Source organism: Staurois parvus, unplaced genomic scaffold (genome assembly GCF_062004578.1).
Source record: "Staurois parvus isolate SC_StPar_1 unplaced genomic scaffold, SC_StPar_1.0 ptg000470l, whole genome shotgun sequence".
NCBI lineage: Eukaryota > Metazoa > Chordata > Amphibia > Anura > Ranidae > Staurois > Staurois parvus.
In genome coordinates, this window is record NW_028318266.1 from 5,751,014 (window position 1) to 5,778,007 (window position 26,994).

At 40.1% G+C, this 26,994-nt stretch overlaps 2 protein-coding genes across 2 annotated transcripts; both read left to right on the forward strand.

The window, feature by feature from the left end:
• The first annotated feature begins 8,647 nt into the window (after window positions 1-8,647).
• LOC149452648 (olfactory receptor 1468-like) lies at window positions 8,648-9,457 on the forward strand. The gene has a single exon (XM_089689319.1). It carries the CDS (start codon window positions 8,648-8,650, stop codon window positions 9,455-9,457), a length of 810 nt encoding a protein of 269 aa, XP_089545445.1.
• A 16,177-nt stretch (window positions 9,458-25,634) lies between these two features.
• LOC149452649 (olfactory receptor 11L1-like) lies at window positions 25,635-26,480 on the forward strand. Its single transcript, XM_089689320.1, has one exon. It carries the CDS (start codon window positions 25,692-25,694, stop codon window positions 26,478-26,480), a length of 789 nt encoding a protein of 262 aa, XP_089545446.1. The 5' UTR covers window positions 25,635-25,691.
• The last annotated feature ends 514 nt before the right edge of the window (window positions 26,481-26,994 follow it).

A 26,994-nucleotide genomic window follows, 5' to 3' on the forward strand; every position in this document is an offset into this window, starting at 1 on the left:
AGATAAAAAATCGGATGAGGAAGGTTTAGGAAAAACTAGGGCACAACAGAGGAGGAAAGAGGAATCTGAGAGAAGGGCAAGGGCAAGAAAGGAAGCAGTACAGTCAGCAAGGGGAGCTTACAAGAAGAAGGGACAGGAGAAAAGAGCTGATGTGGAGGAAGAAGTTAAGGAGGAAGATGACCCAGAGAAGGAGACGGAACATCCCGACGAGCAGGATTCGGCAGATGAAACAGTAGAACAGATAGCAGCAGAAGACAAACTTGTAATGGTTAAACAGAAAACAAAAAAAGACCAAAAATCAAACATAACATAAGGGTGTTCTATGGGAATAAATGGAACAGATGTGACACACAAGGTGACCCCTCCACTGGAGGTGCGTACCCCAGATGACATACTCATTGCAAAATTGACCTTTGCAGTCCTGCCCATGTGCCCGGTTGCGTTGATGGGTAGAGAATTAATGTCTGAACTCATGATCAGCATAACATTTGACAATCAAGGAAGACTGACAGCTAAGTCTAAGATGTGTGAACTGACTAATCCAAAGAGAAGGGACCATATAGGACTTTACATGCTTCTACCAAATGACCTGACCTCCCACCCAATTTGGGCGGAGGACAAAACTGCAGTAGGCTTTGTGAATTGCACCCCTTACAAGCCAAACTTAAAACAAGACGCGGTCCCTTGTTTTCAAAAACAGTATCCCCTGTCTGAAGAAAAGATAGAGGGTATAAGACCAGCCATACAAATTTATCTGAACATGGGTGTTCTCAGACCGACAATAAGTCCCTGGAACACACCTATTAATCCAGTAAGGAAAGCAGATGGTTCATGGAGGCTAGTCCAGGATCTCAGGAAGGTAAACAAGACAATTATTCCCCTACCTCCATTGGTAGCCGATATCACGGCAATTTTTGGGACTATTCCCAGTAGCTTGCGATTCTACACTGTAATAGATCTTTCCAATGCTTTCTTTAGCATTCCGGTTGAAGTAAATGCCCAGAACATGTTTGCTTTCCAATGGGACGGTGGTCAGTTGACCTGGTCTCGTCTTCCTCAAGGCTATGGGGATAGTCCTGCTGCTTTCTCAATGGTATTGAAAGCATCTTTAGACAGTTGGGAGCCAAAGAGGGGATCCACCTTACTCCAATACGCAGACGACCTAATGGTCAGCCATGAACACTGCGAAGATTGTGAGGTAGACTCAAGACACTTGCTAGATTACCTAGCCCGAAAAGGGCCATTTGTCCTCAAGAAAGAAGATACAATGGGTACAGGAACAGGTGGAATACCTGGGTTGCCTGATTTCAGGAGGAGAAAGGTCTGTCTCCCCAGCCAGGGTAAAAGCCTTAACGTCCCTCACACTACCAACAACCAAGGCTGCAATGATGTCCTTCCTTGGGTCAATAGTGTATTGCAGGCAGTGGATACCTGACTGTTCCCACTATGATTCGATCCTCAGGGATACAACAAAACAAGAGGCCCCACAACAGAGTGGACCCCGGAGAGGAAGGAAGCTTTTGGTAGACTGATCAGATCACTGACTAATGCCCCAGCCTTAGCACTGCCGGACTATGAGAAGGAGTTTCAGCTTTACAGTGTAGTGTCAGCGGACGCATTTGCAGCCGTACTCACACAGGAACACGGTGGGAAAAATAGACCCGTGGCTTACCTTTCTAAGAAGTTGCCTTGTGTGGTTTTGGGCATGCCTCATTGCCTTCAAGTGATGGCTGCTTGTGCAATGGCTGTAAAGGATGCAAGTAAATTGACACAGGGATCACCGACTGTGTTATACACTACACATTCAATAGCAGCACTATTGCACAATATGACGACACAGCACATGACAGCACAGAGACTGAGTGGATATGACGTAATCTTACTCAGCACTGTCAACTTGCAGATTAAGACTTGTCCGGAAATGGCTCCAGTGCTTAGGCTGCTACACATGCTGCTAAATTTGGGTGATACGGGAGGAGAAATGGTGACTATACCCCTTCTACATGACTGTGAGGAAATGGTGTTAGAGAATACTTCACCCAGAGATGATCTAAAGGACAATACATGGCCCGGGACATATGAGACTCCCATATGTCCTAAAGTATTACAAACAACTTTTTGAAACACACGACATTACAAATATAGCTGAAATACTCATAGAGTCCTGTCTTACTTGTGCACAAAACAACATTCAAGGGAAGGCACACGGCAGACATGGCACACTTCCGCCACCTACGGGCCCATTGCAGTACATACAGATAGATTACACTCACATGCCAAAACAAAAAGGAAACTTGAAATATCTTCTAGTAATAGTAGATAGGATTCAGGATGGGTTGAAGCTATACCTACTACAGGGGAAACAGCCGGAGTCACTGCTAGGGCTCTAGTAAACCATTGGATTAGTCACTTTGGAATTCCAAACAGTGTGTTTTCGGACCAGGGACCAGCTTTCCATTCCAAACTGATACAAGAATTGACCAAGATTTTGGGTTTCCAGTGGAAGTTACACATACCTTACCACCCACAAAGTGCGGGAGTGGTAGAACGCATGAACAGGACAATAAAAGACAGACTGAAGAAAGCCACAGGGGGAAATTTAAAGAACTGGCTGCTATATCTCCCCGCAGTTCTTTACCAAATTAGGACCACCCCTAATAAAAAGACTGGACTTTCCCCATATGAAATACTGATGGGTAGACCACCAAATCACTGCCAAACCCCAGGTGACGAAACTAACTTTTCTGCTTTACAGGAGGAATACGTAAAACATCTGGTAAGTGTGTTATCTGAAAACCAAGAAAAGGTGTCTGTCACTTTTCCTCCTCTTTCCACAGATCCCACTCATCCATTCCTGCCTAGTGACAAGGTCCTGATCAAACAACTGGCTGCAAGGAAAAAGACAGGACCCATTTTTCAAGGCCCATTTGAAGTCCTTAAAGTCGCCAGAACAGCAGCTCTAACTGACCAGACTCCACAATGGATCCATGCATCAAGGTTGAAGAAATACCCGGAGATGAAGGACTCCCCAAGAGGTTCGCCAGAACAAGAGAACACAGTTTCTATGCCTCCCGACATCCCACCCCAGAACTCTTGAAACTGATACCCCCAGCACAACAGCACACTTTTACCCGTTGGATGAATGGATACCCCACCCCATTGCATCCCACTGACCCACAGACATTGGAGGAGTTATACATAACCAAGACTGTTAACGTACATATGATCAGTATGCTAGAAGATCCATCCATTAAGACACTGAATGAACCTCATCCACTTAGTGCACATTTTTGGTTCAAAATGAGACTTACTGATGAAAAATAGAAGAATCCAATAAGACATAGACAGCTTACATCCCCTTTCTTCTGACAACCAATCACATAATGGAAGGTGCCAAAGTATTCGGAAGTGGTACCAGGATACTCCAATGGTCTATAGAGTAGTAATTGCACTTTTTACACTAGCATTTCTTTTTGTAATTTTCATAATGATTATAAAAATTTTGTATCCCATAGGGTTCAGGTCATCCCATCCATCCAGGAGGTAGATTGAGATTTGCACGTAGCTTAGTAACCCGGGAGAAAAGAGCATTCCGTAGGGATCCCAAGATAATAGCCCAAGGATGTTGCAAAGTTACTCTGAAAAAGTTGCCTATGGACCTAGAGAAACACATGGTAACCTACTTTGAACAACTACCACATGGACAGTGTGTTCATGCCCTTATAGTAACGGCTCAGACCACTAGGGTCAGTACCACAGCCTTATGTCTAGATCCAAACATTGACCATGCCACCAAACAGAAGATATTAGCCCTACCTACCAAGACCCATAAATACGTTCCAATAGATGACCCACAAAAACCCTTGGTCAGACCACATGGCAATGTAGATCCCCAAAATATGGCAGACAGAGATAACATACCGCATCATTTCTTGCTTATGCATGAATTTGATAAACAACAGAGTGAGGGTAAAGGGGATTGTTGGGTGTGTTCACACATGCATTCAGGCGAAAATATATTCCCAATGGCAGCCGAACCAATATCCATTACTCAACTACTCCAGAAGGATATATTATATACCGGTAGGATATATACACAGAATAAGCCATTCCTGATTTAGGGATATTCAGAGCTGCCTAAATTCTGTTTTCTGAATGGTTATTCCCACAGCACAAATACGAAAGAATTTCCAAATGCCGGATTCTGTTCAGAAACTAATGTCAACTTTACTTTACTGGATATACATAAGTACAAAGCGAATCACACCATAGATATAAAAGGGTTGAATACTGCCGATATTGCCGATGCAGATGAGAGGGCAGAAAACATGTCAATGTATAATATCTCTAGGTGTCCCACATTCAAACAGATGAACAACAAAACACTGGTCCACCAATGGCTTAGGGAAACTAGCAAGACACCATGGAATGATAATATTACATCCCCGGTACATATAGCCCAATGGATATGTCTAATAGGTCTTCGTTCTGGGCAGGAAAAAACATCAGGACCACCCGCACCTCACATGCCAAAAGGGTGGATGGTCTGTTGCGGCCTCTGGTGCCACACCACTATCCCATTCCCAGACGACACAGCATCCAGGGGATGGTGTACCTTTTGTCAGATTATTTCCATATATGAGTAGTATTAAAGGCAGCAAGGTCTCCATGGGACCAGCCCAAGGCACCCTACAGTTTAATAGACCCAAGAGGGCTTTATTTAGTTCCTGGGAAAAGTTCTATATGAGTATTTTGGGACCGTTAGGCAACGCCATGTTAATGGTACGTTTAAATGTTTTTGCTGACATCATAGAGAAATGGATCAATGTTACCAGCGGGGATATGAGACTTGTTAATGAGGAAATGAGAAAAATTAGGATGGAACAGGAAGTCATAAGACAACGTCAGGAGAGACTTATGATGGCAGTGACTGGTATTTGTGATCAAACTAGCAATAAACAAATCTGCTGTATCTATTTCAACAATTCTACTAAGGAAACTACAGATATAGAAGTTCCAGATTATTGTGATATCATTAATGGCCATAATGAGGAGAGAGAGAGACTAACAGGGGAACTTCATAATTTGCCAAATTCCTGGAATCCTTTTGACTCGATTGGAGGGTGGTTTGGGGATGTCTTCAACGGTCCTTTAATTTCTTTAAAAAAGCAGGAATTGTAATCCTTATGATTATAGTGTTTCTTATCTCTATATACTGTGTGATAAAAATTTGCTATATGGGGGGTGGGTAAGACTATGAAACTAGCAGTTAAGCACAAGAGCCCAGACTCCACCTCTCCAACAGACAGCTCCAGGCTTGCTTTGTTTGGACAATCCAGAGAGGAGGTGTGGTATTCTGAGTGATCATGTTGAACAAAGGTTCAATATGATCAAAGAGGGGATTGTGGGGAAATATGAGCTAGGGCTATTGCTTCAGGTATACCATTTTGTATTCATTATGCTTGCATTGTGATAAGAGTTAGAGTGATGTTTTAAGTAGATGAAATTATGATGTCTTAAGTAAATGATATAAGAAATGTCAGCATTAAGAGGGAATACCTTACACCCAATAGTATAGTGTCCCCAATAGTATAGCGTCCCCAATAGTCTAGCGTCTCCAATAGTATAGCGTCCCCAATAGTATAGTGTCCCCAATAGTATAGCGTATCCAATAGTATAGTGTCTCCAATAGTATAGTGTCTCCAATAGTATAGCGTCCCCAATAGTATAGCGTCCCAAATAGTATAGTGTCCCAAATAGTATAGTGTCTCCAATAGTATAGTGTCCCCAATAGTATAGCGTCCCCAATAATATAGCGTCCCCAATAATATAGCGTCCCCAATAGTATAGCGTCCCCAATAGTATAGCGTCCCCAATAGTATAGCGTCCCCAATAGTATAGTGTCTCCAATAGTATAGTGTCCCCAATAGTATAGTGTCCCCAATAGTATAGTGTCTCCAATAGTATAGTGTCCCCAATAGTATAGCGTCCCAAATAGTATAGCGTCCCCAATAGTATAGCGTCCCCAATAGTATAGCGTCCCCAATAGTATAGCGTCCCCAATAGTATAGGGTCCGCAATAGTATAGCGTCCCCAATAGTATAGCGTCCCCAATAGTATAGCGTCCCCAATAGTATAGCGTCCCCAATAGTATAGCGTCTCCAATAGTATAGCGTCTCCAATAGTATAGCGTCCCCAATAGTATAGCGTCTCCAATAGTATAGCGTCTCCAATAGTATAGCGTCCCCAATAGTATAGCGTCCCCAATAGTATAGCGTCCCCAATAGTATAGCGTCCCCAATAGTATAGCGTCCCCAATAGTATAGCGTCCCCAATAGTATAGCGTCCCCAATAGTCTAGCGTCCCCAATAGAATAGCGTCTCCAATAGTATAGCGTCTCCAATAGTATAGCGTCCCCAATAGTATAGTGTCTCCAATAGTATAGCGTCTCCAATAGTATAGCGTCTCCAATAGTATAGTGTCTCCAATAGTATAGTGTCTCCAATAGTATAGCGTCCCCAATAGTATAGCGTCTCCAATAGTACAGTGTCTCCAATAGTACAGTGTCTCCAATAGTATAGTGTCTCCAATAGTATAGTGTCTCCAATAGTATAGTGTCTCCAATAGTACAGTGTCTCCAATAGTATAGTGTCTCCAATAGTATAGTGTCTCCAATAGTATAGTGTCTCCAATAGTATAGTGTCCCCAATAGTATAGTGTTCCCAAAAACACAGTTTGGCTGTTACCATTTTGGTAGAAAATGCATTTTTTTTTGTCTTTTTTTTAAAAATTGTTATAATAAAAATTAAAAACCCAGTGGTGATCAAATACCACCAAATGAAAGCTCTATTACTGTGGAAAAAAATTACAGTTAGGGAAGTAACTGGAATTGATTGTCTTCCTAACAGAATAAAATTTCGTCAATAAAGTTTTCCAAAATTATTTGTTGTGTATCAATTGCCTAAACGGCTTTTTTTTAAAAAAAAAAGAAACCTAAGTCACCTCAATCAAAGTGACTTAATTTATGGAAACATTATTTGAAATCATGTAAATAACCACAGAGGGATTTAGGTCATTCTCTGTAGAATAATGAAAGCTTCTTATATATACATGTGTATAAAATATATACAGTATTTGTGGGACTGAGGAGAGACACTTCTGGAAGATATTTGTGTATCTTCTGTCCATAGATTGTCCCGTTAATTGATTCATTCATCAATGCACATTTACTAATCAATATACAAATGTTATTTAACACTTTTTTGTGCTTTTCATCATATTTTAGTAAACATTGAACTGCATATGGATTTTCACCAGAGGTCAGTAACAAATATTGTAGGTATATTCTAATTATTTTATGTTTACAAAACCTTTGTCATGGAAACTAATTGCATTGTGTAATATGTCTTCTCTGCTTTTGAAACCTCATTCTCAAAGATTATGAAACATTTTATTTTTAAATTGCTTTGTCCTCCGGGAAGGTTTTACCCTCTTCATGAACAGGACATTTTTTGCAATTCTGCACTGCGCTACCTTTACTAGTAATGCAGCACTATACCCTCATTAAATTTATAGCATTTGTTTTACACATATAGAGCTTTCTTTTGCTGGTATTTGATCACCATTGGGTTTTTTATATTTTTTTGCGATATAAATGAAAAAAAGACAAACGTTAGAAAAAAAGCAGTATTTTTTACTTTCTGCTATAAAACATATACAATAAAAAAAATCTAATTTCTTCATAAATTTAGGCCAACATGTATTCTGCTATATGTTTTTGGTAGAGAAATACTAATAGGTGTATATTATATGGTTTGCGTGAAAGTTTTAGCGTCTACAAACTATGGTGTTTATACTGGAAATGTTTTTTATACTAATAATGGCGGTGATCAGTAACTTATTATGGGATTATGATAGTGCAGGGGGCAATATGACACTAACTTACACTGGGGGAATAATTAATTGCCACTGACATCACCAGTGACACTATTACAGTGATCAGTGCTAATACTATATCCTGTCACTGCACTAATGACCATGATTGGGAAGGGGTTAATATCTAGGGTAATCAAGGGGTTAAATGTGTGCCTAACTAACAATGTGTAATATGTGCTGCTTTTAATAAGACATCTCTTTGTTTCTCATTCCTGCTTATTTTATTTTTTTTAAATATTTATTTATTTTTTTATAAAGTGGTTTTCAATTTTTTTTTTATCCTGTCTTTGCTGCCGCTCTCCTGCAGTTTTCTTGCGGCTTTGTGCTGTTGAAATGCATTCCAGTGTCGGCCATGACCATGCCAAGGTCACTTGTATTGAAATGTCTCTATCGGAAGCCTTCGGGACAGAATGACAATGCAAGAGTACAGAGCATTGTCACCCTATAACAAGATGTGCCTGAACAAAGAACCGTACCAAGGATTATTTAACGAAACATAAATATTTACAAAGAATGAAAGACTTTTGAAGTTACATTGACATTAATATTATTCTATGTTTATTTTCTGTAGGATACTCCGACCAGAAATAAGGGCAATGTCACTACCATTTTTTTACTGGGATTCCACAACCTGGACTCATGTAAATATCTACTGTTCACCTTGCTCCTTACGACATACTGGGTGACAATATGTGGAAACCTCCTGATCATCATGCTGGTCTACTACAGCAAGATACTCCACTCTCCCATGTACTTCTTCCTCTCCCAGCTCTCCTTCTCTGACTTAATGCTGACCACAGATATTTCCCCAAACATGCTAAATATTGTACTACATGGGCAGACTTCTATAAACCTTTCTGGCTGCATCACTCAGCTTTATTTCTTTGGCTTCTCAGAAGCCTCTGAATGTCTTCTTCTGACGGTGATGTCCTATGACCGCTATCTAGCCATCTGTTCTCCTCTGCATTATGCCTCCATTATGAACCAAGGGCTGTGCATTAAGTTAGTTTTGACATCCTGGCTTTTGAGTTTCTTTGTAGCATTCATTTTAGCTCTCGGCATATCTCGGCTGGAATTTTGTGGGCCAAATACTATAGACCATTTCTACTGTGATCTTTATCCTCTGGTAGAACTTGCTTGCTCAGATGTATCCATAGTTGAGATGGAAACCACATTGTTATGTATTCCTGTGTTACTCTTTCCATTGCTTGTTATAATAGTTTCCTATACCTACATTGTTTTAGCTATTTTGAAGATATCTTCTTTGTCTGGAAGACATAAAACTTTTTCCACTTGCAGCTCCCACCTGACGGTTGTGTCTATATTTTATGGGACTCTGATTGCTATATATGCCCTTCCAAATGATAGACAATCAGAATTTATCAGTAAAACTCTGGCTTTGTTGTACACTGTATTTATTCCTTTATTAAATCCATTCATATACAGTCTGAGGAATAAAGACATGAAGGAAGCTTTGAGAAAATTTTACATAACCATAGAAGAACATATAAAGACCTCCTGATGCTGTACTTTCCTTTTGTGGCCTGATCTATGTTGCCCACAAAAAGTAACCAAGCTTGATCTGGTGTTGGCTCTCTCAGTCTGCACTGTTATTATTTATTAACCACTTCCAGACCAGGCACTTTTACCCCCTTCCTTCCCACAGGGCACTTTTACCCCCTTCCTTCCCACAGGGCACTTTTACCCCCTTCCTGTCCAGGCCAAATTTCAGCTTTCAGTGCTATCACACTTTGAATGACAATTGCGCGGTCATGCAACACTGTACCCATATTAATTTTTTAGCATATTTTTGAGACAGATAACGTTTTATTTTGGTGATATTTATTCACCACTGAGATTTTACTTTTTTTTGCTATGCAAATTAAAATGTCCAAAAATTTTCAAAAAAGTGTTTTTCTTATACAATTTTGCAAATAAATAATATTTCATCAAAAATCTTGGCCAAAATTTATTCAGTTATCTTTTTAGTAAAAAAAACAAATAACCCAAATTAGTTTATAACAAAAATTATAATTGTTAAACATTTATTTTTACATTTTTTATTTTTTTTATATTATTATTTATGTGGTTTTTTTACATACTGTCACCCTAGCAGTACAGTGTCACCATGGTGACACTGTGCTACTTGTGGGGGGTGATGAAGATTTTTTTTTTTTACACTGATTGCTTTTACACTCATAAAGGCTGTAAAAGCAATCATTTCTCCTTCTCTCTGGCTGCATTCTTGCAGCCATTGAGAACTACTGTGTGAGCTGTGATTGAACACCTAAGAAACATCAAGAATTCTGGCTCTCAAAGACCTGTTACTGTGCCTTTAAAAACTCCACCTCTACTCCACTCATTAATTTAACTTAATAGCACCTGTCTGAGCTCTTTAAAGGCACCTGTCCACCCCACAGTCAGTCAGACGCCAACTACTACAATGGGCAAGACCAAAGAGCTGTCAAAAGACACCAGAGACAAAACTGTGGACCTCCACAAGGCTGGAAAGGGCTACGGGGCAATTGCCAAGCACCTTGGTGAAAACAGATCAACTGTTGGAGCAATTGTTAGAAAATGGAAGAGGCTAAAGACGACTGTCAGTCTCTCTCGGACTGGGGCTCCATGCAAGATGTCACCTCGTGGGGTGTCACTGATGATAAGAAAGGTGAGGAATCAGCCCAGAACTACAAGGGAGGAGCTGGTCAATGACATGAAGAGAGCTGGGACCACAGTTTCAAAGGTCACTGTCGGTAGAACACTACGCCATCATGGTTTCCAATCATGCATTGCATGGAAGGTTCTCCTGCTCAAGTCATCACATGTCCAGGCCCGTCTGAAGTTTGCCAATGACCATCTGGATGATCCAGAGGAGGCATGGGAGAAAGTCATGTGGTCAGATGAGACCAAAGTAGAACTTTTTGGTCTAAACTTCACTCGGTGTGTTTGGAAGAAAAAGAAGGAAGAGTTGCATCCCAAGAACACCATCCCTACTGTGAAGCATGGGGGTGGTAACATCATGCTTTGTCGGTGCTTTTCTGTGAAGGGGACAGGACGACTGCACTGTATTAAGGAGAGGATGAATGGGGCCATTTATTGTGGGATTTTGAGCAACAACCTCCTTCCCTCAGTCAGAGCATTGAAGATGGGTCATGGGTGGGTCTTCCAACATGACAACGACCCAAAGCACACAGCCAGGATAACCAAGGAATGGCTCCGTAAGAAGCATATCAAGGTTCTGGAGTGGCCTAGCCAGTCTCCAGGCCTAAATCCAATAGAACATCTTTGGAGGGAGCTGAAACTCCGTGTTGCTCAGCGACAGCCCCGAAACCTGACAGATCTAGAGGAGATCTGTGTGGAGGAGTGGGCCAAAATCCCTGTTGCAGTGCAAAACTGGTCAAGAACTACAGGAAACGTCTGACCTCTGTAATTGCAAACAAAAGCTTCTGTACCAAATATTAACATGGATCTTCTCAGGGGTTCAAATACTTATGTTCAGCAGTGCAAGACAAATAAATAAATTAAAAATCATGCATTGTGATTTCCTGAATTTTTTTTTTAATTCTGTCTCTCAGAGTGGGAATGCACCTACAATGTGAATTTCAGACCCCTCCATGATTTCTAAGTGGGAGAACTTGCAAAATCGCAGGGGGTTAAAATACTTCTGTTCCTCACTGTATACTGGAGTTTTAATTTTTTAAAATCTTTTTTATACTAGTAATGGTGGCAATCAGCGACTTATTGTAGGACTACGGGACTGTGGCAGGCATTCTGATGCTAGGGGGAACTGACTAACTGCCACAGACATCCCCAGTGACACTAATACAGTGATCAGTGCTAATAAAAAGCAGCGACACTGTACTAAGGACACTGGGCAGGAAGGGGTTAAATCTGGGGAGATCAAAGGGTTAACTCTGTGCACTGTGTTGTGTTTTTCTATGGAGACATGCTATATAGAGAGATACAAAGCAGCATGTCCTTGCTGACAGGAGAGAGACTTGTGTTGTTTACACACAGGTATCTCCCCTGTCAGCTGTCCCCGATGATTGCAGAGTGCTGGCCAGGACCCGCTGATTGACATCTCTAGCTGCCAAAATCGGCACAGCATGTGCACCCCCTATCCAGAAATGCAAATCACATATATACAGTGGGGATCGAAAGTTTGGGCACCCCAGCTAAAAATTTGTAGTAATGTGCATAAAGAAGCCAAGAAAAGATGGAAAAATCTCCAAAAGGCATCAAATTACAGATCAGACATTCTTATAATATGTCAACAAAAGTTAGATTTTATTTCCATCATTTACACTTTCAAAATAACAGAAAACAAAAACCGGGGTCTGCAAAACTTTGGGCACCCTGCAGAGTTAATATCTTGTACTGCCCCCTTTGGCAAGTATCACAGCTTGTAAACGCTTTTTGTAGCCAGCCAAGAGTCTTTCAATTCTTGTTTGAGGTATCTTTGCCCATTCTTCCTTACAAAAGTCTTCCAGTTCTTTGAGATTTCTGGGCTGTCTGTTACGCACTGCACTTTTAAGGTCTATCCATAGATTTTCAATTATGTTGAGGTCAGGAGATTGTGAAGGCCATGGCAAAACCTTCAGTTTACGCCTCTTGATGTAATCCCCCGTGGATTTCGAGGTGTGTTTAGGATCATTATCCATTTGTAGAAGCCATCCTCTCTTTAACTTCAGCTGTTTCACAGATGGCATCAAGTTACCATCCAAAATTTGCTGAAATTTTATTAAATCCATTTTTCCTTCTACTCGTGAGATGTTCCCTACGCCACTGGCTGCAACACAACCCCAAAGCATGATTGACCCAACCCCATGCTTAACAGTTGGACAGAGGTTCTTTTCATTAAATTCTGTGCCCCTTCTTCTCCAAACGTACCTTTGCTCATTCCGGCCAAAAGGTTCAATTTTAACCTCATCGGTCCACAGAACTTGTTTCCAAAATGCATCAGGCTTGTCTATATGTTCATTTGCAAAGTTCAAACGATGATTTTTGTGGTGAGGATGTAGAAGAGGTTTTCTTCTGATGACTCTTCCATGAAGACCATATTTGTACAAGTATCTCTTTATAGTGGAATAGTGTACCACAACTCCAGTGTCTGCCAGATCTTTCTGGAGGGATCGTGCAGTCAAACGTGGGTTTTGAATTGTTTTTCTCACAATCCTGCGAGCTGTTCTGTCTGATATTTTTCTTGGTCTTCCAGATCTTGCTTTAACTTCCACTGTTCCTGATGACTGCCATTTCTTAATTACATTCCGAACAGAGGATATTGACATCTGAAAACGCTTTGCTATCTTCTTATAGCCTTCTCCAGCTTTGTGAGCGTCAACTATTTTCAGTTTCAGTTTTCTAGACAACTGCTTAGAAGAACCCATGGTGCTGATTGTTGGGGCAAGGTCAGATGAGTCTGGGCATTTAAAACCTTTGAGATTGACATCATCTGGTCTTCCCAGACGATGATTGAGAACAATCCATGACACTGGCAGGTCTCAGCTTTGCAAAGGGGGCAGTGCATGCTATAAATTCTGCAGGGTGCCCAAACTTTTGCAGACGACATTTTTTTGTTTTCTGTTATTTTGAAAGTGTAAATGATGGAAATAAAATCTAACTTTTGTTGACATATTATAAGAATGTCTAATCTGTATTTTGATGCCTGTTGGAGATTTTTCCATCTTTCGTTGGCTTCTTTATGCACATTATTACAAATTTTTAGCTGGGGTGCCCAAACTTTCGATCCCCACTGTATATGTGATTTTGTGCCGCCCTGCTGCCCTGTAGAAGTACTTCTACTATAGAGCAGAGCTCAACTGGTTAAAGTGTTGCCTTTGGAAAATATAAGGTACCAAAGTTTCTTGTTATTTTGAAGTCATCCAAATTTGACAAAAATATTTTGACATGTTGGGAATCATGACAACCTAATTTTTTATATTTCTAAATGTATACTCTTAAATAAACTTTAATGTTCTTTTTTTCTGACATTTTGCACTTGACAAAGTAAACTTGTACGGATAATAAAGGTACAACTAGACCCATACATGTAGTTGTCTTCAAAATTGACTTTTGCACCAACAAAGTTTCAGAAAATTATACTTTGATCAAAACTTTCTTTTTCTTTTTTCAAACTCACCAACTTGAGCACAGAGGGATTTAAACTACTCTCTATAGAATCACAAATGCTTTATATAAGAAGGTGTACAAAAGGATTTCCTATTTGTTAAACACTCCACTATTGTTAAACAATCAAATTCAATTACTGTTCAATCTCTTCAGAATTACTTATGAGTACTGTAAGTGCAATATATTTTTTATTCTGTACTATACATCTAAGAGTTTTGTCTGTTTTATTTTCCTCTGTTTTCCATTCTTTCATTTATTATTTCCTTATTACCTAATATAATACAATGATAAAGGTGTTTTTTTTAGCAGACCTGGAGAGTTATCGCATTTTGGGTAATTAAAAAACTGTATCTAAAATGATTCTGCTATATTAATCAAGTTTCAGTAAAAATATAACTACTGTTGGAATTTTATCAATGCTCAAATATATATATATATATACAATGAGGAGCAGAAGTATTTGAACACCCTGCGATTTTGCAAGTTCTCCCACTTAGAAATCATGGAGGGGTCTGAAATTCACATTGTAGGTGGATTCCCACTCTGAGAGACAGAATTTAAAAAGAAATTCAGGAAATCACATTGTATGATTTGTAAAGAATGTATTTGTCTTGCACTGCTGAACATAAGTATTTGAACACCTGAGAAAATCAGTGTCAATATTTGGTACAGAAGCCTTTGTTTGCAATTACAGAGGTCAGACGTTTCCTGTAGTTCTTGACCAGGTTTGCACTGCAACAGGGATTTTGGCCGACTCCTCCACACCGATCTCCTCTAGATCTGTCAGGTTTCGGGGCTGTCGCTGAGCAACACGGAGTTTCAGCTCCCTCCAAAGATGTTCTATTGGATTTAGGTCTGGAGACTGGCTAGGCCACTCCAGAACCTTGATATGCTTCTTATGGAGCCACTCCTTGGTTATCCTGGCTGTGTGCTTCGGGTCGTTGTCGTGTTGGAAGACCCACCCATGACCCATCTTCAATGCTCTGACTGAGGGAAGGAGGTTGTTGCTCAAAATCTCACAATAAATGGCCCCATTCATCCTCTCCTTAATACAGTGCAGTCGTCCTGTCCCCTTCACAGAAAAGCACCCCCAAAGCATGATGTTACCACCCCCATGCTTCACAGTAGGGATGGTGTTCTTGGGATGCAACTCATCCTTCTTTTTCCTCCAAACACGACAAGTGAAGTTTAGACCAAAAAGTTCTACTTTGGTCTCATCTGACCACATGACTTTCTCCCATGCCTCCTCTGGATCATCCAGATGGTCATTGGTAAACTTCAGACGGGCCTGGACATGTGATGACTGGAGCAGGGGAACCTTCAGACGGGCCTGGACATGTGATGACTGGAGCAGGGGAACCTTCAGACGGGCCTGGACATGTGATGACTTGAGCAGGGGAACCTTCCGTGCAATGCATGATTTGAAACCATAACTGCATAGTGTTCTACCGACAGTGACCTTTGAAACTGTGGTCCCAGCTCTCTTCATGTCATTGACCAGCTCCTCCCTTGTAGTTCTGGGCTGATTCCTCACCTTTCTTATCATCAGTGATACCCCACGAGGTGAGATCTTGCATGGAGCCCCAGTCCGAGAGAGACTGACAGTCGTCTTTAGCCTCTTCCATTTTCTAACAATTGCTCTAACAGTTGATCTATTTTCACCAAGCTGCTTGGCAATTGCCCCGTAGCACTTTCCAGCCTTGTGGAGGTCCACAATTTAGTCTCTGGTGTCTTTTGACAGCTCTTTGGTCTTGCCCATGGTAGTAGTTGGCGTCTGACTGACTGTGGGGTGGACAGGTGCATTTAAAGAGCTCAGACAGGTGCTACTAAGTTAGATTAATGAGTGGAGTAGAGGGGGACTTTTTAAAGGCACAGTAACAGGTCTTTGAGAGCCAGAATTCTTGATGTTTCTTAGGTGTTCAAATACTTCTGTTCAGCCGTGCGAGACAAATACATTCTTTACAAATCATACAATGTGACTTCCTGAATTTCTTTTAAAAATTCTGTCTCTCAGAGTGGGAATGTACCTACAATGTGAATTCCAGATCCCTCCATGATTTCTAAGTGGGAGAACTTGCAAAATCGCAGGGTGTTCAAATACTTCTGTTCCTCATTGTGTGTGTGTGTGTGTGTGTGTGTGTGTGTGTGTGTGTATATATGTATGTATGTATGTATATATATATATATATATATATAATTTTTTTTTTGTGCATTTTAAAAAAATATTCTTTTAAACAATTGACGCTTATTCATAAAAAAGCAGAGGATATAAACATCAGTGAACAACAAAAAGCTTTGCAGGTTATAAAGTCATGTAGTACATCGTAACAAATGTTGGCTTCAGGAAAAGCTCGATAATACAAGCAGATCAGTGGTCTACATGAGGCTGTCACAAATCGAGACGTTTATAAATTGCAGGTACAAATATCAAAACTGACATAAGAAAGCACATGAACAGAAGAATGAAGTTTAGGAAAGAAAGAAAGAGAACAACAGTCATAAGAACAAATCCAGATCCGCAACTGGTGTCAAGTATCCACCAGCATGACACACATTAAAAAAATATTCTAAACTTTATGGAAAAAAAAAAATATTCTGTGTTAAAATACTCTTTTTTTTTTCTTCATGAAGCTAAACCTTTTGGTATAATGAATAGATCGCTTTATTATTAAGATAGAAAAACATTTGTAATTATCATACTGTGCATATATTCATTACAAAAATTGTGCAGTTAACAGATTTGCTGAATTTAAAATTCTACATCATATTTTAATATATCTTTCAGTAACAATTTAACCAAATATAGATTTTTTTAAGGGCTCCATTATAAATAATGCAAGTGTATTTTAAATGTGTTTAAATGTTTTAAATGTTACAATATTATTTACATATGATAAGAGAACAAATTACAAAACAAATGGATAATCAGTATCCGTAACATAGACATTAACCCCTTGACGCCTAAGGGTAAAACAAATCTAAATGCCTAAGCACAATTCTGCAACGTTGACCTGTGTTAGTAAAACCGAACATATCACCACAGCTACTTTGTGCATCCAGGTGAATTATATCTTGTTTTTTTTTTCAGGACCAATTGGGCTGCCATTTGGTAGTAAATGGTAATGGATATCTCTTGATTTTGTTTTTTTATCAAAGGAAAACTGGCCCAAAATAGTGAAACAAAAATCATTTTTTTTAATTTAGCTGTGTTTCTTGTTACTACCATAACCTACCACCAAAGAACAACCCAAAATAAATTCTCCAGCTCTTGACGATCGCAGCGATACCATATATGTGTATGTTATTTGTTGTTTGTACCCGGAGTACAGCCCAGAAATAACAGTGCGCATTTTGTTTTTGTCTTTTTTTTACCTAAAACACACTGACACCAATTTTTTTTTAAATCCTGACCTTTGAGACCTTTTGACCTTGACCTTTGACCCTGACCTTGACCCAAACACTAACCCTGGCACTGAACTAGATCAAACTTTGATCTAGATATGTTTTATTTTATATTTAATATGTATATATTTTTTTTCTTTTGTACAAACATTTTTTTCCCCTCTATGCCAGGAGTTAGAAAGGTACAATGTATCTCTCTCCTCCATTCACAGAGAGAAAAAAAAACAAGGGGGCCGGGCTGTACAGTGACTGATCACTGTGATAGCCAATCAGAGGCTATTACAGCGATCATGTGACCCGGAATCGGGAGTCCCGGGTCCCAATCGTTAGATCTGGACCCGTTGCTCTCATTGACACCGCAGTCTTTGTGCTGGGAGCCCGCCGTGCGGAGCACTCCCAGCAGAAAGACAGGTACACAAATATGTAGCTAAATGGTTAGCACTTTTGCCTGGCAGTACTCGGGTCGTTGGTTCAAATCCCAGCCATGGCACCACCTGCCTGGAGTTTGCATTTTCTCCCTGTGCCTGCGTGGGTTTCCTCCGGGTACTGTGGTTTCCTCCCACACTCCAAAGACATGCTGGTAGGTTATTTGGTTCCTGTCTAAATTGTCTCTAGTATGTGTATGTATGAATGTGAGTTAGGGACCTTAGATTGTACATTCCTTGAGGGTTAGGGACCTTAGATTGTACACCCCTTGAGGGTTAGGGACCTTAGATTGTACGCCCCTTGAGGGTTAGGGACCTTAGATTGTACGCCCCTTGAGGGTTAGGGACCTTAGATTGTACGCCCCTTGAGGGTTAGGGACCTTAGATTGTACGCCCCTTGAGGGTTAGGGACCTTAGATTGTATGCCCCTTGAGGGTTAGGGGCTGATGTGAATGTACAATATATATGTAAATTGAAGGCGCTATATAAGTACCTGAAATAAATAAATAAATGTGGCACCACAGAAAAAAGCCCAGTTCTGTGCTCTCAGTGACACCACAGTCTTTGTGCTGGGAGCGCGCCGTTATGTCGTCTTCATGGAATTAAATAACGGATAACAAGTTAAAAGATAGAATACAATAGAGGGGAAATCTGGAGAGAAGTGCCAAGTTGGGCGTTTACAAATAGGTAAATGTTTGGGATGTATGAGTGTACCATAAGAGTAGTAGGGATTTATCAAGGTCAGAAGGAAGGAAGGACATGATCCAAGGGGACAATTTTTTTTTATATTTGGGGGCATTGTCATACAGAATGTCAGAAGGTTTTTCATTGGACATACTGTAAACCACATCATTTTATTCTTAACCAAGAATAAAACTTTTTAACAAATCTTCTCTTTTGTTTTATGGAATTAAATATATTATACTTACAACGCATTGTAGAGCACTGAAGACTTAATTTATGAAACAGTTAAATCTCATAACGGTATGATGTATATCATAATACATTCCTTTCAAACTGCTGTTATAGGACATTGCATGTGTATGTAATATTATGCATTTGGTCTTTCATTATTAAAGGCCACATATAAGAGATATACAGTATATGAGCATATTGTACTTCTAGTGCATTTTCTAAAGCTTTCCTGTAATTGTCTATTTTTTTCCATTATTTTATCCTCTGTATTTCTTGTGTTTTCTTTTAAGTGCTTTGAGAAGCTACCTTCAAAGACACTGTATAAAATAAAATGTATTATTATTATTTAAAAAAGAGAAGTATGGCCAAAGCTTTTTGCCTATACTTCTATGAATCACAAGGAGTGCAGTTAGTTCTGCACTCCTGTGACCCATTTAGAGCAGTCGGCTGAAGTCAACTAGCTAGCCCGGGTTCTGAAAAGATCCCAACCATATGGTAAAGATCCATCCAGACGCCTGGAATGGCAGTTAGCTCAGGCACTCAGTGAGCAGCTAAGAGCCTGAGCCAGCAACTCCCGCAACCTCCGCAGATTAGTGCTCCAGTGAGAACTGGAGGGATGGAGCATAAAGCCAGTGACTGACAGTCACTGGCTCTCTATGGGCTAAAGACCGAGAGCTCAGTGATCAGCGGTCTTTGATTGCTCAGTTCTCAGTCGTAGAGGTGGCGGGGGAGAAATGCATCTGGGATCAGTGTTACAGCCATCTAGGTAAGTATAAATGTTTATATTTTTGTGCACTGAAGGGACGGAGCAGAGAGCCAGTGACTGACAGTCACTGGCTCTCTATGGGCTGAAGACCGAGAGCTGAGTGAGCAGCGGTCTTTGATTGCTAAGTTCTCAGTCTTAGAGGTGGCAGGGGACAGATGCATCTGGGATCGGTGCTACAGCCTTCTAGGTAAGTATGAATGTTTATATTTTTGTGCACTGGAGGGAAAGAGCAGAGAGCCGGTGACTGACAATCACTGGCTCTCTATAAGCTGAAGACCAAGAGCTGAGTGATCAGCGGTCTTTGATTGCTAAGTTCTCAGTCTTAGAGGTAGCGGGGGACAGATGTATCTGGGATCGGAGCTACAGCCTTCTAGGTAAGTATGAATGTTTATATTTTTTCTAATTCCATACTTATCTTTCAAGTTTTGTGTTTTTTTATTTCTGAAACAGAGAAATCTTAAGTAATTATCATACAAATTGTCATTATATATAGTTTATGGTCTAATGACTTGCTGTTTTCAATGTAGTATATTCTATTTTAGAACTGACCTAAACTCTAACTGGACACTGGTTTATTTAGCTAATGCATTGTGTATTATAAAAAAATTACCATTTTTTTAAAATATTGTTTTTATCCTTTTTTACTTCTCATTGCTGCTGATTTCCTTTTGTTTCTTTTATTTACTGTCTATCTACATGCACTCATTCCAATTGCACATGATTTTTCTTCACAGTCAGGGGTTGATTTACTAAACTGGAGAGTGCAAGATCTGGTACAGCTCTGCATAGAAACCAATTAGTTTCCATTTTTTGTTTGTTATCAAAGCTTAATTGAACAAGCTGAAGTTAGAAGCTGATTGGCTACCATGTACAGCTGCACAAAATTTTGCACTCCCCAGTCAACTCCTATCTGACATGTGTTTCCGCACAGCTGCCTGTAATCTCCGGCATCGGTGTGTGGAATAGGGCGGCAATGAAGGAGCACAATTGGGAGACAGTTGTCACCCAATAACAGGAAGTGCCTGAAAAATTATCTTTACATTAGGGCCCCCAGGAATAGTGAATGCTGCAGATCTGTAAAGATTTTGAACACAAAATATGGAAATACAAAATATAGCTTTACTACTTTATAAACTATTGACGTGTGTCAAAGGTAATATTAAAATGTGTTGAAACACTGTGCGGAGTCATGTGCAGAGGTAACAAATAAACTAACAAAAAATAATTAACATACAGTACAAGTCTATGAAACCAGTGTTTCTTAAACCAGCCATATACGGATCAAAATTTCATCATACCAGCAGAAACTAGATGAATTTTGATCCATTTAGGGGCAGGCTGATTGTACTGAAGTTGATCATAGATCCATCCACATAGATGGACCTAAATTCATCCTGTTACTGCTGAACTGGCCAAATTTCTACAACCAGCCTGTTGGGTTCTTTTGCTCTTTAGATCAGTGTATTCTGCTGGTGGGGAAGGCTTCCTGCGTTCCCTGCTGAAAGAACCCAATAGCGCTGTGGGAGGGTTTCCTGTGGTTGAGGGTAAGAAAATTGCATATGGCCTGCCCTAGGGAATGTGAAAAAGCTGTGATGATAGATCATATTAAGTCTATTAAATCAACCTTCTGTGGTGATCTGTAATAAATCCATCCAACAAAAAGTCCAAAATAAAGCAAGGGTGAATCAAAAATGTGTGCACTCCCCCCACCATAAACCTCAGTGGACAAATTCTCACTTCCTTCCATGGACCTTCAAATGATAAAAGATCTAATCAGCAGGGTTCCTTTAAACAGGCAGGGCAGGCTATACTAGAAGGTTTAGACTCTACCTTTTCAAAAGATCCAGTATAAGGTAATGTTCAGTAATACAACTCAAAAAAAGAAAGACAGGACATAGTGCTCTCCGTATTTCTTAAAAACCTCAATTATTTATTAAAAATCTACTCACATTTACTGTAAAACAAACTGAAAGAATGAAGTGGCAGTGGCAGAGACCCTTGCATGGCTCACCTCTCTAATAGACTCTGCCTGACAGCTCACAATCCCATCATCAAAGTACAACCACTGCAAGAACGTCCTCTTTCCACTACAACTCTACCAAGGCTCAGGTCATTGGTATTGAAATTACATTAACCCCCGTGGCGGTATTCCCGAGTGTAGCTCGGGGTAAAGTTTCAGTACCACAAGCGGTAACTCCGAGCTACACTCGGGAATACCATGCGGTTCTGGTCCGGGATCTCTTCTTCTCTTACCTTGTCCTGCGCTCCCGCGATGTCCCCCCTGCAGTGTCCCCTGTAATGTCCTCTGGCAGATGCCGGCATCTGTCTTCCAGGTTCCGTTGCCTGCGACGTCGGGACATATGGGGGATGGAACGGCGGGAAATTTGAAAATGACAAAAAGTGACATTCACTAAATACACTAAAATCACATAGTATAACATTCCTGTATCAAACCATTTCACATACATTTTGTCCCGAGTGCTTTGTCCGGCGCCCTGCCTGCATTTTTACTGTTCTTTCTGCCTGGAAACTGAGAAACGTCCAAAAAGCGTCCCTTTAGGTCAAAAGCGGTTTTAGACTGGCTAGAGAACAGCGATAGTAAATCAGAACCACTTGCAGAATTGAGTGATAATGATTCGTGGGGGAAATTCATCATCAGACACTGAAAACGATGTATTTTGCTACATCTCTTTAATAAAAAATTACCCTAAATCAGTGTATGATTTTCAGTCTACAGTACGTAACAGTTATAGACTCTATGGGTTATATCTGAAAATTGATCACTCCTGATGTACTGACAGCCTATTTCATTTCTTGAGGCCCTAAAATTCCAGGACAGTACAAGTTCCCCCCAAGTGGCAAGTAGGCAGTCCAAGGTATTTGAAATGAGCCCCTCTTCCCTGGATCCTCAGTGCTACTATAGATGTCCGAAAAATGGCCAGGAGGAGAAGATAGAACAATCCACTATCACCAAACACACTGCCTCTTGCCGGATCATATTGACCCCTCCATTATGGATGGGTCAAAATCTACTGTATGAAATCCAAAAGGCAAGCCGTGGACCTGGACACTCTTTGGTTTCCAACTGTCGCAGCAAAAATGAACTCGAAGGTATAACCTGAGGATCCAGGGAAGAGGGGCTCATTCCCTATACCTCTTCTTTATGGATTGGACTTTTCTGTTTATTTTATGATCATATGAAGCGCCTCACTTTGTATATTATTTTATTTATGTTGTTGCCTGCAATATTGTGGTGGCTGCTCATTAGGGTTGTATTGTTTCTATTTGTATAATTGTATACCATAGTGCGGAATTATAAAGTATTTTATTTTTAGTCCAAGGTAAGAGGCATGGCAAATTTGTTTTAAATTATAATTTTTTTGTCACAATTTTTTGGGAAAATTAAGAAATTAAATACAATTTGTTTTTTCACAATTTCTTTTTAACATACTGTCACCACTGCAGTGCAGCATCATCATATTGCTGTAATCATGGATACTGACTGGTAAAAGTATGTAAAAAAAAAAACCCCTCAATTTTAAAAAAATATTTTGTTTTTTTTTTACATACTAGGCTAGAGCAGTGTAGTGTACTACTCTGGGGAGGTGATCAGGATTTCCTTTTTTGATTGCTGATCACTGTTACAAGCAATCGTTTTTATGAATGGCATACATTCATAGTCAGTATGTACTTTTTGTGAGAGCTGCAATTGGTCACAACTATCTAAGGCAGTGGTTCTTAACCTTTTTGGAGGTACTGAACCCCACCAGTTTCATATGCGCATTCACCGAACCCTTCTTAGTTGGAAAAATAAAATATGATTTTTAAAATTCAAAACATAGGTATATATTTATACATAGGTGCGCAAAATGAACAAAACCATTAAGAACAAAGAACAAAACCATTAAAACATGATTTTCACACAAAAACAAAATAATGAATATTTACCGCAAATCAGTGTGACTTCTGCTGTTGTCTTTCAGAGGCCAGTTCAGAAATGCACGTCATTAACTTGGCAAGTGCCACTCTCATGTCATTTTCGCAACAAAGTCTGTTCCTTTTCTTCGTCTTTATGTCCAGCATCCTCGAAATGTCCAGCATCCCCCATATAGTAATTCATCCCCCATAGTAATACATCCCCCATATAGTAATTCATCCCCCATAGTAATACATCCCCCATATAGTAATTCATCCCCCATAGTAATTCATCCCCCATATAGTAATTCATCCCCCATAGTAATTCATCCCCCATAGTAATTCATCCCCCATAGTAATTCATCCCCCATATAGTAATTCATCCCCCATAGTAATTCATCCCCCATATAGTAATTCATCCCCCCTATAGTAATTCATCCCCCATATAGTAATTCATCCCCCATAGTAATTCATCCCCCATAGTAATTCATCCCCCATATAGTAATTAATCCCCCCTATAGTAATTCATCCCCCTATAGTAATTCATCCCCCATATAGTAATTCATCCCCCATAGTAATTCATCCCCCATATAGTAATTCATCCCCCATATAGTAATTAATCCCCCCTATAGTAATTCATCCCCCATATAGTAATTCATCCCCCCTATAGTAATTCATCCCCCATATAGTAATTCATCCCCCATATAGTAATTAATCCCCCCTATAGTAATTCATCCCCCATATAGTAATTCATCCCCCCTATAGTAATTCATCCCCCCTATAGTAATTCATCCCCCATATAGTAATTAATCCCCCCTATAGTAATTCATCCCCCATATTAATTCATCCCTTATATAGTAGTAGTAAGTAAGTAGCAAGTAGTAAGCCAAGCCCCCCCTGTTTCAATTCACTTACCTTTGCTCCGCGCGTTCCTCTCGCCGTATTCCCGCGCCGTTCCGGTCTTCAGGGCGGACTGTGAGAGGAGCCTAGCTCCTCTCACGTTCGTCACGCTGCCCCGCCTACACACATCCTGACAGCCAATCACTGGCTATCAGGATGTGAGTGGCAGCAAGACTGGCCAATCATTGCATTTGAGCGCGCTGCCCTGGCTGTTTTTTTTTTTTTGGATCACGCTGCAGAGTCCCTGCCGCCTGAGAGGAGGGAGGGGAGCGGGCGCCCGGCACACAAGAGCCGCATTAAAGCGTGTAAAGAGCCGCGGCTTGCCGACCACTGGGCTAAGCGATGTTGCGTGACCACCTGCAGCTAATGATGGACAAGCGGGGCATGTCATCACGAATCATATGAGTCGGGTGTGGGTCTTCACCTCCGCCGAACCCGCGAGACTGACTCACCGAACCCCTGGGGTTCGATCGAACCCAGGTTAAGAACCACTGATCTAAGGGAATAGATGGGCTGTGATTGGCCCTGTCTGTATCATCTGATCACTGTGACCAATCCCAGATCACCGTACCATGCAATGTATGTATATATCAATGGGTATGCATGAAGTCCATTCATTGTGTACATTTGTCATGTGATCACTGATGGGTTACAGCAGTCACATGGTGCCAGGAGCCTGGTACAGTGATCTCTCATCCCCTGTGTTCTTTAGACACAGTAAGTGACAGATTGAGCTGCAGTGTGGTGGCTAGGGCATGCAGGTGGCGCATGCCTGGGAGAAGATCCTATGACATCCTCCCAAGATGGAAGAGCACCCTCCTGGCCGTCATTTTACTATAGGCCATGCAGGAACATGATAATGTACATTTAGGGTTTGAGTGACAGGGTATCTACTTTAACTCATACTTCATGTTTTTTTCTTAACTAGGAAAACTTATGTTATATACTGTATATTGTACACTACATTTATTAAAAGTGCACATATGCTAAAAACAGCACTCATGCTTTTTTTAATGCCATAAAATAATTCCTAAATGTAGTCCTTTGAGTAACAAATATGTAACACACTCTGTCATAATAACAATACACAATGTTGCTGATATTATACCATGTGTTTGTCTTTTTATGACACACAGCATACATATTTGAACAATGTCACCACAGTTCACTTTGTGGGATTCCACATCCAAGAAAAACTAAATCTACTTATTTTCATGTTGGTCCTTATGATATACATTGCTACAATATGTGGAAACCTTCTAATCATCACACTGGTGTCCTGCAGCAAAACCCTCCATTCCCCCATGTACTTCTTCCTCTCCCAGCTCTCCATAAGTGACATCATGTTGACCTCAGACATTGCCCCTAACATGCTAAACATTGTGCTTCATAATCAAACATCTATATCTTTTTCCAGTTGCATTTCTCAGTTTTATTTCTTTGCCTTCTCAGAAGCATCTGAATGTCTTCTTCTAACAGTGATGTCCTATGACCGCTATCTAGCCATCTGTTCTCCTCTGCATTATACCTCCATTATGACCCATGTGCTTTGCATTCAGTTAGTTCTGACCTCCTGGATTTTGAGTTGCACTGTAGGATTCCTTATAACCCTTGGCATCTGTCAGCTTCAATTCTGCGGGCCGAATACCATAGACCATTTCTACTGTGATCTTTATCCTCTGATGGAACTTTCATGCTCAGATATTTCCATTGTTAAGATGGAATCCACTTTGTTGTGTATTCCAATGTTAGCTTTCCCATTACTTGTGATAGTAGTTTCATATACATACATTGTTTTAGCTATACTGAAGATATCCTCATTCTCTGGAAGACAGAAATCTTTTTCAACTTGCAGCTCCCATTTAACAGTTGTCTTTATATTTTATGGGACTCTGACCGCCATGTACGCCCTTCCAAATGAAGGCCAATCACAGAACATCAGTAAGATACTGGCTTTTTTGTACACAGTCTTTACTCCCTTTTTAAATCCTTTCATTTACAGCTTGCGGAATAAAGATATGAAGGGCGCTTTGAGACTTGCTGTATATCATTTTGGTAAACACCTTTGGGCATTTCAAGAGAAAAAAAGATAAATATCACATGTATAGTGCAACTACTTTTTTCCAATAGTTCTTTGTTAAAGTTTTTTTTTTTTTTTGAAAATATGATTTTTAATAACCTTTTACATCAAGATTGTGTGAAGCGCTATCAGTGCAAAGACCCCAAATCAATAAATTATAAACACTATCTAGATAAATGTATAAATATACACTGCTTAAAAAGATTAAAGGAACAACTTTAAATCAGAGTATATGTTAGATAATGAGTTTATGTGAAATCTCCATTATACACTGTAACTAATATTGTAATTCTGAATATGTTTCAGTTAGAGTTGTATCAGTGTGGGTGTGCAATATGTCTTCCCATAAATTCCTGTTCTATAGATACCATAGTCACCAAAGGGAATATTCTATTAATTACACCTTCTTTACTGTATAACAGAAGTCTTTGCTGAGAATCCTCTTTCAGGCAGTTCGGTACCAGAGTTAGTGTATCTAACAATGGGACAGACCTGTTGGCTTCACAAATATGCACTTCAAAGTACCC